At 33.4% G+C, this 13,417-nt stretch overlaps 4 protein-coding genes across 4 annotated transcripts in view; 3 read left to right on the forward strand and 1 right to left on the reverse strand.

The window, feature by feature from the left end:
- The window catches only part of LOC123698909, a 194,707-nt gene that overhangs the window by 176,096 nt on the left and 5,194 nt on the right, over positions 1–13,417 (forward strand). The window lies entirely within an intron of this gene.
- On the forward strand, positions 2,146–3,285 carry LOC123698910. Its single transcript, XM_045645732.1, has one exon. The coding sequence runs from the start codon at positions 2,627–2,629 to the stop codon at positions 3,194–3,196; it is 570 nt and encodes a 189-aa protein (XP_045501688.1). The 5' UTR covers positions 2,146–2,626; the 3' UTR covers positions 3,197–3,285.
- LOC123698907 lies at positions 6,743–7,582 on the reverse strand. The gene is made up of 2 exons (XM_045645729.1): positions 7,562–7,582; positions 6,743–7,449 (listed from the first exon to the last, which is right to left on the reverse strand). Exon 2 carries the CDS (start codon positions 7,442–7,444, stop codon positions 6,842–6,844), a length of 603 nt encoding a protein of 200 aa, XP_045501685.1. The 5' UTR covers positions 7,445–7,449; positions 7,562–7,582; the 3' UTR covers positions 6,743–6,841.
- Positions 11,446–12,244, forward strand: LOC123698906 (magnetosome-associated protein MamJ-like). Its single transcript, XM_045645728.1, has 2 exons — positions 11,446–11,452; positions 11,554–12,244. Exon 2 carries the CDS (start codon positions 11,563–11,565, stop codon positions 12,226–12,228), a length of 666 nt encoding a protein of 221 aa, XP_045501684.1. The 5' UTR covers positions 11,446–11,452; positions 11,554–11,562; the 3' UTR covers positions 12,229–12,244.

Genomic DNA, 13,417 nt, shown 5'->3' on the forward strand with positions numbered 1-13,417 from the left:
TCTCTTCCTAAAATTATATAGCGTGGACGAGTTCACGGTCGTTGGCTTCTATTTTTTATATCTGAAGTAGTTTTAGGAAAAATCTGAGTCTATACAGACATCTATATGATCTATTTAAAGCGCTCCTCAAAATAGAATTTACTAAGTAGTTACGATGCCAAGATAAAATAGTAAAGAAATGGATATATATAGATGGCAGAAGATAATATGGTTACATTGTCCCTTTGTGTTTCTTATATCTTGTTATCTTTTACCTGTATTGTATTTCTATGTTTAACTATAAGAATAACTTGAACTACGACCTTCCGCTTGAAGAAATCACCAAGGAAATCTATTTCGATCTATTCAAATTCCTTATAGTTCACCTTCACGTAAATATTACCTTCAACTTGAATAATAAAAGAACAGCAGATAGCTATATATACATTTATTTTTTCATAATTTTTTTTAGAATCCCACCGAAAGGTTTTATTCTTGGTTTCTCCTTCGCATTTTCGCTTCATTCATATCTTTTCGGAGACTATGCTCGCTGTAAAGTGTTCGAAAAATCGGAAAATAACACTTAGATAAAATGAATAAATCGCGTTTAAAATCCGTTGAAAAGTCTTTACTTTCTAAATGTATATTACTCGCGTAAAATTATTCATATCTCCTTTAGACAGAAAGTATACCTACAACATCAAATTCAAATTCAAATTATATTTATTTGCAAGAATGTACAAATTATAGATGTTTTAATTACAATATTATGTGTCTTATACATTCTGCCCATTGATTGGGTGTGCAAATATTAATCAGTATGGATTAATGATAAAATATCATTATAGAGGTTAATATTTTTAATTTTTATTTAATTAATGTAAACGTCCATCTGTATGAAATAAATTGATGCGACAAGATGGTTATTTTGTAGGTGTAGTTTTATACACAAAATTATGCGCCATTTAAAATACCGTCCCATAAATCAATAAAGGAATTATTTCATTTATTGATTTACAATAAATATTATTGGGTGGATGTAATTTATCAACATTAAACCATAATCCATCATTATATATTTATGGTCCTTGTTATCGATAAATTTTATAGTACGATAAATTCCTAACCGGTTTTTTGATGAGGAAGTTATGAGTTCTTTCGCGCCAAATTTTACACGTGACTGTAATTAGGACTTAGGTATATTTCAGGAATCACATGTAGTCCATTGAAAAGTTACATTTGGGGTTGCATTTCTTAGAGGACGCAATTTTATTTTTTTGATGTGTAGAGGGGGTTAGTGTGAAGCTATCACCAAGTTTGTGGGGTCGCCACCCTTGTCCCACGGCCGCCATCTTGAAAATAGCGGAAGATATGGTTTATACGTTATATCTCTTAAACTGTTGAGTACTGAAAAATAGTACTCACTTCAGAGCGCTGTAAAACTTTAGCTATTGACGTAATGACAAACTTCGTTGTAATAAATACTTAAGATTTTAACGAAAATGCCTTTATTTCTTGACTGTTAATAAAAAATGTGCGTTATGTGGATGAGAAAAAATAGAGCTGGATGAAAACCATATGAAAACGTTCAAATGATTTAATATATTATAATTAATTTACGGGAGACTTGAGATAGATGGTTGTGTGTGACCTAATCACAATTTTCAACAAAACTACGAGACCTATCGAGCTAAATTAACGCATTCATTATTTACTAGCTTCCGCCCGCGACTCCGTCCGCGCGGAAAAATTAAGAAAAATTAAGATTTATTTTTTTTCTACGTATTTTTCCGGGATAAAAAGTATCCTATTTTATGCCCAGGATAATAAGGAATAATTATACCAAGTTTCATCGAAATCGAACCGTTAGTTTTCACGTGATGCCTGAACATACAGACAGACAGACAGACAGACAGACAAAAAATTTTTTAATCACATATTTGGGCTTGGTATCGATCCAGTAACACCCCCTGCTATTTATTTTTTCAATATTTTCAATGTACAGAATTGACCCTTCTACAGATTTATTATAATATGTATATCTATAATTATATCCTAATGTTATAGCGTCTAATGAAAGGTACAAGTTTTTTTTACTTTCTGATATTTTTTCCTTTTTACTTAAAGATACAATTTTCTACTTATTAATGACATCAACTAATCTTTCGATAGCATAGCAGCTTGTAGTTTTTTGTTTTGTATTAAAAAATAATTGCAAATAAAATTTAGGGCAGGTATTTAACTATGGATCTCAAGATCTCAATCTAAGCAAAAAGTCTAATGAGACGTAAAAAAGAGATTATCAAAATGTATTTATCAGTTTAGGAAAAGTGTGGAAAATACTTCATGCTTCCGACGCGGACGTTTAACTTGCATTGCTTGATTTATTTGCGAATAATGTATCAATGCAGTAAAATTTATATTGTTTTTATCTTGATCCCTTAACAATACACTAATGTTATTACTTATCACGTCTTCGAGAAAAATATTCGATAGTCAAAACAACATATAAAACCGTTGATCATCTCAGTTCCTGCATCATTTGGATCTGAACTGTAAGTATAGCTTGCTACAAAATAGTCTGATTAAATTAAAAGTCTTTGTGAAAGCAACAATAAGTAATACTTTATTTCATTCACAGGCAATTATGAAGTTCTTCGTTGCATTCGCTGCCCTCGTTGCCGTGGCCATCGCTGGCCCAGTGCGTATCGATGACTCGCAAATGCAAGCCATCATAAACGCCATCAACAGCCCACACACCGACCCCGCTACTGCTGCACTGCTTCAAGACCAACTTGATGCGATCCTCGACTCCATCAAACCTATTCCTGTTGAAGTTGGACCCGCAATCGTTGATGAATACGAACCCATCTCTGTTGGACCCGCTATTATTGATGAATACGAACCGATCTCTATTGGACCCGCTATTATCGACGAATACGAACCCATCTCCGTCGGGCCAGCTCTGATCGACGGACCCATTCCCGACCCTGCTGCTGTATCTGGCACCCCCCTCGTTCAAGTCATCGTCAACGTCAATACTCCATCAAAACCAGTTGAGGATATTTCAACCGGCCCAGCTTTGATTGACTTCGATCCGGCTCCCATTCAACCTGATCCCGTGATTGTGGTGGACCACCCGGAACTTGAGCCTGCTCAGATCGGCCAACCCGTCCTCCCAGTTCCCGCTTTACCTATTCCTGAAAACGCTAACTAAATACTTCAACAACCTTATGATCTGTTTTCGACTCTAATTGGGTGCAATTTGATTGTGATGTGGATTTGATATTATATTATTTAAAATTATACGCTTTTTCTTGCAACAAAACTTTTATTGAAAACATGATTAAGTGCATTTTTGTAGTGACAGCTTAACTATGCAAATGTGAGTCTACATTAGGTTTCCTTAAATCTTATCTATACATATAATAAATCTGTAGAAGGGTCAATTCTGTACATTGAAAATATTGAAAAAATAAATAGCAGGGGGTGTTACTGGATCGATACCAAACCCAAATATGTGATTAAAAAAATTTTTGTCTGTCTGTCTGTCTGTATGTGAAGGCATCACGTGAAAACTAGCGGTTCGATTTCGATGAAACTTGGTATAATTATACCTTATTATCCTGGGCGTAAAATAGGATACTTTTTATCCTGGAAAAATACGTAGAAAAAATTAATCTTAATTTTTCAGTTTTATCCATAGACGTTGTTCCGTAGAACCGCGAACACACGTTGCGTATTATTATAGGCCTAGCCGTATTTGGGAATTGGGTCCAATAGATATTTATAAGATGTTATTGAAAGAGGTACTCAAAATGGAGAAATAACCATCCACGCGAAGACCGACATCCGCGCGGACGGAGTCGCGGGCGGAAGCTAGTTTACGAATATGTATTAAAAAAATTATTTGATTTTCTCTCAATCTGCATCACAACTGATTGTATGGTTTAAATTGTGGAGATAATTAGGTGATTTATTAGACTAATTGTTATTTTTACGCTAGTAAATCGATGCGTATTTGTGTCAATCCAAATTTTATAAAGCGGCGCTGGCCGCTGTTACTGTTCATTTTCTTTTCATCACGTGAGCCAAGCCACGGGTACTTTAAATATTTCTACAATAAATATTTCTAGATCTCATTTAAGTTTGGAAAATCATAGATTCTCTTACTGGTAACGGATTTTCAAAATAACTTACAGGGATACATGATCGACATTTTCTTCAATTAGTGAAATAATATAATACATAATATCTTGAAAAGTAAAGGTTAATCTTAGGGTACCCTTCGGTGATTAGGAATATCTGAATATCTTGTATTCCTTATACCTAAATTTTAAAATGTAGAGACAATTATATCAAGTCTTCGTGTGTCGTAGAATCCATCGAACATCGTAGGTTATTGTGATGATGATTCATGATTTTCATTTTCTATTTTCTACTTATTATATTAGACTTATTATTATTATTGTTTAGACGTATATTTTTGTGGATGAAGTTGTCACTAATACATGTTTATCAGTCGAAAACTATAAATTGCCGCTTTTCTTTGACTCGTGGCGTGGCGCATTCGTACGAATCGTGCCTAGGGCTCGGACGTTGTTTATACGACATTCGACCCAACTACTTTGCTAATAGTCGTTGACTTGCTGCGTTTTGTTATCACCTACATCAATTAGGTAGCTGTGTAGAATCGCAGTACATTCTTATTACATTCAAACTAATATTATCCAGGCTCCTGAAAAACAGTTTATAACTATATTAGGAGCCTGGGTTATTAAGTTTTTGTAACATATGATGGTGTAAATAAATGATTTATTTATTTATTTGGCGCCAAAAAAAGGATTTTGGTCTCTTAGGGGCGGTGGGATTTAATATGCCTTGTGCCGCCACAATCTCTGGTATAGGATAAGGTTTAGAACGACCTGTAAACGCAGTAATGGAAAGTACAGATATATCTGTGCCGTTGGGAACGTGTTAGCCCGGCCTCGCGTGTTATTTCTTATAATATTATATAACTACCTATATATCACTAAAAAAATGAATGATGCAGAAAACAACAGAACAATAGACGATAAAAACAATTTCAAGTTCATATTGGGTTTTTTTTATTCTACGACTAGATTTATTATTGAATAGTGTTTTATAAAATTATAATTATATATTATAAAGTAAGTTCGTTTAGACGCAATTTAGACGTCACTCATTATTTATTTAACAAAAATAAAATATTCTCGTAGTTTTCCCTAAGTACCTATACATAAGTGTTAGTTTTCCCCTTTTTCAGCGCGAATCAGTTTGACATTCAGTAATTTTATAATGAACCATTTCCATCGAGATTCTAGCTATTTTTTGTAAGATGGGTAATAAATAATGCTTTCAATAAAAAAAAAGTCAAAGTGATGAATTATTTTTCTAATTTTGTAACTAAATAACACTAAGAAGTAACATGATTCATTTTTTTAAGTGACCGTTTTGAATCAGATTCATAATATTATGATTCACTAAAAGTACTTACCCATTTTAGCCCCCCTGGACAAGTGAACCCAAATTCGCATTATACCTACATATATCTAATTAAAAAAAAGTAATTGTCCTTTCACCATTCACAATTTTTATCTAATTTATTATAGCAATGATAACCATCTTGTCATAATAAAATAAAATCCTAATAAAAATTGAGAAAATAAACCTATATGTATGTGTTTTTGTACAGAAGTGAGTTTTTGTACAAAAGAATGTGTTTTTGTAGAGTACAATCATGTCAATTGTAATGTCACTGCGTTAATATGAAACTTTTGAAAATTCATCAACATCATCTTAGATCATCATCATCAGCCCGCATAGATACATGTTAATTAGTTTTCAAAAAATCAGTTGTTAACTTAGTTATTATCCTCATCCCAGCTGTAAAGAATCCAACGAACCAATTATCTATACATATAATAAATCTGTAGAAGGGTCAATTCTGTACATCGAAAATATTGAAAAAATAAATAGCAGGGGGTGTTACTGGATCGATACCAAACCCAAATATGTGATTAAAAAAATTTTTGTCTGTCTGTCTGTCTGTCTGTCTGTCTGTCTGTCTGTCTGTCTGTATGTGAAGGCATCACGTGAAAACTAGCGGTTCGATTTCGATGAAACTTGGTATAATTATACCTTATTATCCTGGGCGTAAAATAGGATACTTTTTATCCTGGAAAAATACGTAGAAAAAAATTAATCTTAATTTTTCAGTTTTATCCATAGACGTTGTTCCGTAGAACCGCGAACACACGTTGCGTATTATTATAGGCCTAGCCGTATTTGGGAATTGGGTCCAATAGATATTTATAAGATGTTATTGACAGAGGTACTCAAAATGGAGAAATAACCATCCACGCGAAGACCGACATCCGCGCGGACGGAGTCGCGGGCGGAAGCTAGTACCTAATAATTAAGTAATCAGTAAAATCGGTTCAACCGTTTTTGAGTTATAATAGTAAAATAACATTCTTTTACATAATAATTATTATTATATAGTAAAAACATAAATATGTATATTGTAGATAGGTATGCTTATTGTAATGTTTTCTAGTTTTCTTTTGCTTACTCTGTTCCACAGAGATTCAAGATTGATATGGTAGCTTTGGCTTATTCGCATATGGCTAGTGGCTACTACGTGTGTTGTCTTACTCAAGCGGCTTGAGTCAAGCCTACCTTAAAGACTATAAAAAATAAATTTCTTAAAAATACTACTAAATCAATGAAACGAAGAAAATGTAATCAGAAAAATTTATTATGAAAATTCCATAGAAGACAGGTCTTATACTTCAATCCATCACAATCTGCTCATTACACTCGTTAGTAATTTTACTATTTAGTTGAGGATGTCGGGTAGGTTGACAGCGGGGTCACTGTCGATGATAGCGGGGTCGGTCTGGATTGGCTCGTATTCGTGCTCGGGCATGGGGTCAATGATGACGGGTTCGGTCTGGATAGGTTCGTATTCGTGCTCAGGCATGGGGTCAATGATCACGGGCTCAGTCTGGATGGGCTCGTAGCCTCCAGCGGATGCCTTGGTGTTGACGTTCACGATGACTTGGACGAGGGGAGAGCCAGAGACGGCAGCGGGGTCGGGGATGGGTCCGTCGATCAGAGCGGGTCCCACGGAGATGGGTTCGTATTCATCGACGACAGCGGGACCAACAGAGATGGGCTCGTATTCGTCAATCACAGCGGGTCCGACAGAGATGGGCTCGTATTCGTCGACTACAGCGGGTCCAACAGAGATCTCTTCGTGTTCGTCAACAATAGCGGGTCCAACGGAGATAGGTTCGTATTGGTCGACAACAGCGGGTCCAACAGAGACGGGGAGGCCTTCAATGACCACGGGTCCTGCGGATTCAGGGGTAAGGAGTCCCCTTTTGGTTGGGGTGGCCGTAGCCACAGCGACGAGAGCAGCGATCAGTAGGAATTTCATGTTATCTGGAATTTGAAATATTATCTATTGAGCAAAATCTTAAAAGCTTTTATAGTACCTTATGAAATATTAAATAATATATAGATTTTAGATGTATTAAATTATTACTGTACATACCTTTCCTGTAGCAGTTCAATAACAATAATCCCTTTACAAATTCTTCCAATTTTATACGATTTTTTATCTTGGGATTGCAATGTTATCTGAGAATATTTATACTTTAAGCAGTAAATAAAACTAATCATTCAAGATATTGGTGGAATTTCATAGAAACTATTATAATATCTGTTAGTATAGTTATAACTAGATTTATTTTGAAAATCCTAGCGATTTTTTTATAGTTGGTGGTTTTGTACTTTAGGAATAATAAATACCTTAAAGCTATTTTTGACGACGCGGTTGGCGCAGTGGTAAAGCAACTGCCTACTGAGCCGACGGTCCCGGGTTCGATCCCCGGTCAGGGCAAATATTTGTGTGATGAACTCATTTATTTGTTCTTGGGTCTGGGTGTTATTATCTATATATATGTATTTATTAAATATTATATTTATCGTCGCCTAGTACCCACAACACAAGCCTTAATTGAGCTTACTGTGGGACTAGGTCGATTTGTGTAATAATGTCCTATAATATATTTATTTATTTATTTATATTTATTTATTTATTTATTTATTAAATATTATATTTATCGTCGCCTAGTACCCACAACACAAGCCTTAATTGAGCTTACTGTGGGACTAGGTCGATTTGTGTAATAATGTCCTATAATATTTATTTATATTTATTATTATTTTCTAGCTTGAAATCAAGAAAGCTTTAACGTCAAGCTTAATATTATTAAATAATAACTAGCTGCCTGGTAGACATTGTTCTGCTCTATTGACTTTTTTGACGATTTTTCTCTCCATAAGAACCTTCCTTGTACCGTCTCAGAAATGTAAAAAAAAAATCCGAATTTTGCGAGGCATTTTTATTATAATAGATATTGGGGTTTTGTAAAATTTGCTTTTTTTAATTTAAAACTTGTGTTGATGCGTGATGAAAATATATTAAAAATCACGAGACGGATTGGATTTATACCTCTATAATTAAATAGTTAAAAGTTAAAACATATAAAAAAATAAGTATTATTTTCAAGTTTCTAAGTTGAAGTACCTAGTTTCGCTTGTTTTTTTTAGAATGTACAGAATTCAATCCGTGACATTTTTATTGTTATACTCTGTGTTTACTTGTAGATACCTAGTTATCAAGATAAATTCATATTATTTTGGTTGATATAACATGCAGTTTAACACATATCAGAGGGCAAGTAATATTATTGTGGACAGTTATAACAAAATAATTAATTATCTTTATATTATTTGTAATGAAGTTAGGCTGAACACCAATAAATTATTAGATGTGCGGCTGTTTGTTTCACAAATAATTTGCTACTTATTAATTTAATGACATTCATATGGCATTAATTACGAGCACCTAAATTTTAAATATAAGTACATAAGTAGGTACCATTTAAATTTAATATTTTTATAAATTATCTACATTAGTAATATTTGTGTATAGTAACAGGAATACTTATTCTTATTTACTTTTTTAAAGAAACGTTATCGAACGGATTGGTATTGAAATGTAGCAGGTAGCAGATCATAATATTATCTATGTATTCAAATAATTTCTAATAATAGCTGGTGTCTCATAATTTTCAAATATTTTGTAAATTTTTCTCGATAAAAAATCAATTCGTCTTATTCATTAGCATTATTTGTAGATTATAGATAATACTATCGTTCACTATCTTGAATTGTAAACAAATAAATGTCCAATAATAAATATTGATTAGATTGGCGGCAGTCACTAATAACCATAAACAGAAGTGTGCGATAAAATATATAACTGTGACGTTTTCCAAAGTAGCCGTGAAATTTTTATCATTTATTAGGTACTTACTACGAAATAAATATGTAATTACTAATTATCTCTTATCATACGCGTAATGCCGCGAACATAGTAGTTTTCTTTTCAGTAGGTAATACAATAGAATGTGTATCAATATTATTAAAAAGTATGAGTATTCAGTATTCTGTAGTTGCAAAGTTTGATATATTAGATATATTACATAAGGCAAAGGTCTGCTCAAAGTATAAAATTGCTTTGTTTTTGCAATTTGCAAAAAAAAAATTGTCTCTAGGAGGAATCACCAAAACACACCGTTCCTTGTGTGTCTCTCTCTATTTTAAATAGTATCATTTATTAATTTCAGTTTTTCTTATAAATATAGGTATACCTATGTAATTCTTTTATTATCAGTGAACTAAATTTAATATATATATATTTTCTATCATTGATGATGATTTTAAGAAATTCTGGGAAGTTACCTAATCTTAATAAAAAAAATATAAGTACAAGTTAATAAATTAATTCAATTTAGCAAATACTAACATTACATCAAAAACAAATAAGGAAGATGTTATTATAAAAATTATTTCAGTAACAATGTTTTATTATTGATAGGACATCAAAACAGCAGCAGCTTGATAAAAAGCTATTGATTTGTTGCTATAAAATTATATCCAGGCGCTTAAAAAAAGAAAATTTAAATAATTAAGCTTTCGGATAACTAAGGAACTTTGAAATAACGGTGACAAAGGTCTCGTATTTCATTTATCGTTCTTTAACCTCTTTTAAATATACACACATCATACTTATATAAAATTTCTAAAAATCTATGATGAATTTTGTGCTATTTATTATTAGATTAATTTTTAAAAGTTTTTTAGAAAAATAAATTACAGTTTTTTTTCAACAAGGTAATAAGAGTCACCATTTTTTTGTTACAAAAATATTAATTTTGACTAAAATTGGAAAATATCTAATTTTGAATATTCAGTCAGCCATCATTTATTTACATTAAATAATAAAATTTTAAAAATAAATAAAATACAATTTGTTGTTTTACGTACCTAGTTAAACATGAAATGGTATAAAATTTTTTGGTTGTGAATAATTGACGAGACATAACATCCACTCTTCAAACATTTAGTTACATCATACCTACATGATCTGTGAATATCTTAATTCGTAAAATATGAGATATTCATATATATGTTATATCTCATATAATAAATCTGTAGAAGGGTCAATTCTGTACATTGAAAATATTGAAAAATAAATACCAGGGGGTGTTACTGGATCGATACCAAACCCAAAAATGTGTTTAAAAAATTTTTTGTCTGTCTGTCTGTCTGTATGTTCAGGCATCACGTGAAAACTAACGGTTCGATTTCGATGAAACTTGGTATAATTATACCTTATTATCCTGGGCGTAAAATAGGATACTTTTTATCCTGGAAAAATACGCAGAAAAAAATTAATCTTAATTTTTCAGTTTTATCCATAGACGTTGTTCTGTAGAACCGCGAACACACGTTGCGTATTATTATAGGCCTAGCCGTATTTGGGTCCAATAGATATTTATAAGATGTCATTGTCAGAGTTACTCAAAATGGAGAAATAAACCATCCACGCGAAGACCGACATCCGCGCGGACGGAGTTGCTTTGGAAAATTGTCCTATAAGCTGCATACAATGATTGCTAAAGCACAACATTGCTTCAGTGTTTGATGAATTCACCAAAGAGGCTTTCACGCTAATCTATCTTATAGGACTGGTGTAAAATTTTAAGTCCTTTGGAATAATTCTATAATCAATTGCCCTGGCAGATGATGTTCTGCCCTTTTTTCATGTTTTTCTCTATAAGAACCTTCCTCGTGTTGTTAAGCCATTTTTGAGTTTTACGTTTAGCAAGGCATTTGGCGATTCATTTTTATTATAAATAATAAAGATTAAATTTCATTTATTGTTTCTGCTTAATATTGTTATACATGCCGAAAGTATCGATAACGATAATAATCCAATTTATACATCATCAAAGACATCCTATATAGATAATTTTTTCCTATAAATTCTAAAATAAAATGTTGAGATACCATTGGTAGCACAAAAGCAAATGTGAGTAGTCAGAAAATATAAAAAAATCAACTGTATAAACAATTGCTTAAGCGATATTCAGCAATAAAAGGTAGTTTTCTGAATTTTTTTTTTTTTTTCAGAAACCAAACATGAAATTCTTAATTGTCCTCGCTTTCGTCGCGGTAGCGTCTGCAGCCACTCTTCCCCAGAAGAGAATCAACCAGGCTGAACTCGATGAAATCCTCGCAGCCATCCACAGCCCCAGCACCCACCCTGCCACCGCAGCTGCCCTAGAACAGATGCTCCAGGACCTCCTCGGTGCTGCCTACCCCATCCAAGTAGGACCAGCGGTTATCGATCCCGTTGATGAAATCTCCGTTGGACCCGTTGTCGTCGAACCTGTTGAAGAGATCGCAGTTGGACCCGCTATCATTGACCCTGTCGAAGAAATCTCTGTCGGACCCGCTATCATCGACCCTGTTGAAGAAATCTCAGTTGGACCCGCCATCATCGACCCTGTCGAAGAAATCTCAGTTGGACCCGCTCTAATTGACCCACCAGCATTCAACCCCTTCCCCTTCAATGGCCCCCTCGTCCAGGTCGTTGTTAACGTGAACTCAGCTTCTTCCGGCTCAGTGGTGGTGGAGCAACCTGCTCTAGTCCCCGCTCCCGGCGCCGACCTCGACCAGATCAAACCAGAACCCGTAGTGGTTGTAGACGCTCCTGAACCAGTTGTGATTGCCCCAGAACCCGTCAACGTCGGCAATCCAATCTTCCCCGACCTCGCCATTAACCTTCCTGAACCCCTCAATTAAAATATTCAGTATTAAAATAAAATATTAAAATATAAAGATCACTTTTTTAACACGCTTTTATTATCTTCACCTACAGGTGAACGCCGGGGCGGACCGCTAGTAATATATACAAACATACATGTTTGTATATATTACTAGCGGTCCGCCCCGGCTTCGCCCGTGGTACATATTTAAGTTAGCCATCCTCGTACTTCAAGGAATATAATAAAAATAGAATTATAGAAATCGGTCCACCCGTTCACGCGTGATGCCGTGACCAAGGAAAACGTGTTTCATTTTTATATATTACTAGCGGTCCGCCCCGGCTTCGCCCGTGGTACATTTTTACGTTTTCTCTCCATAAGAACCATCCTCGTACTTCAAGAAATGTAATAAAAAAAGAATTAACGAAATCGGTTCAGTTGTTCTCGAGTTATGCGCTTACCAACACATTTTGCGATTCATTTTTATATTATAAAGATATAGATAAAGATTATATTCTTCATAAATTCTATACCCAAGGGACTTGATAGATAGATTTTGACTCACTCAATAAATTTAATTCAAACTGTGTTCATATAATATTATCAAGGATGGGTGACAAAGTATAATAATCAAGTAGTTTTATCTCTTTATCAAAAGAAAATCAAAACAGCGTGTTTTTTTTTAACTATATTTAACTATGATTTCTTCCTTAAATTCGATCCTCGAATATTTTAATTATTCATTAATATTTTAATTATGAACGATAATTTGAATTATTCATAAGCCAACGCCCAACATGCTTATGTAAATTGTGTATAATGTAGAGATAACAAAAACTTTGTCAGCTGTGTATATTCTATAAGACATGTTTTAAAGTCGTAGGAAAGTCAAAACAGTACAATCGATATCGAAGCCAAAAATATAAGTCTTTAAATTTTTTGTCTATTTATCTGTTTGTGTGTATGTATGTCTGGGCTAAACTCCAAAAGCACCTCATGAATTCATTCTGTAATTTTGGCTTCGATATCGAAAGTGAATCACTCCACAAGTATTGTTTAAAAAAAAGTCATTGTTCAGTTTTGACTTTCCTAAGATTTTTTAATATATATGTATATGTCGCAGAATTTAATAAAAAATCCGCTTTAATGATTTAAATATACCTATTTTTTATTAAGATAATTAAATATTATTATTGTTCTTTGACGCCTATCCAAAATTTGAATTA

The sequence above is a fragment of the Colias croceus genome, chromosome 17 (assembly GCF_905220415.1).
Source record: "Colias croceus chromosome 17, ilColCroc2.1".
Lineage (NCBI taxonomy): Eukaryota > Metazoa > Arthropoda > Insecta > Lepidoptera > Pieridae > Colias > Colias croceus.

Bases quoted from the DNA above. Each gene is read 5' to 3' on its own strand.
- LOC123698910 (XM_045645732.1), top strand. From the start codon at position 2,627: ATGAAGTTCTTCGTTGCATTCGCTGCCCTCGTTGCCGTGGCCATCGCT.
- LOC123698907 (XM_045645729.1), bottom strand. From the start codon at position 7,444: ATGAAATTCCTACTGATCGCTGCTCTCGTCGCTGTGGCTACGGCCACC.
- LOC123698906 (XM_045645728.1), top strand. From the start codon at position 11,563: ATGAAATTCTTAATTGTCCTCGCTTTCGTCGCGGTAGCGTCTGCAGCC.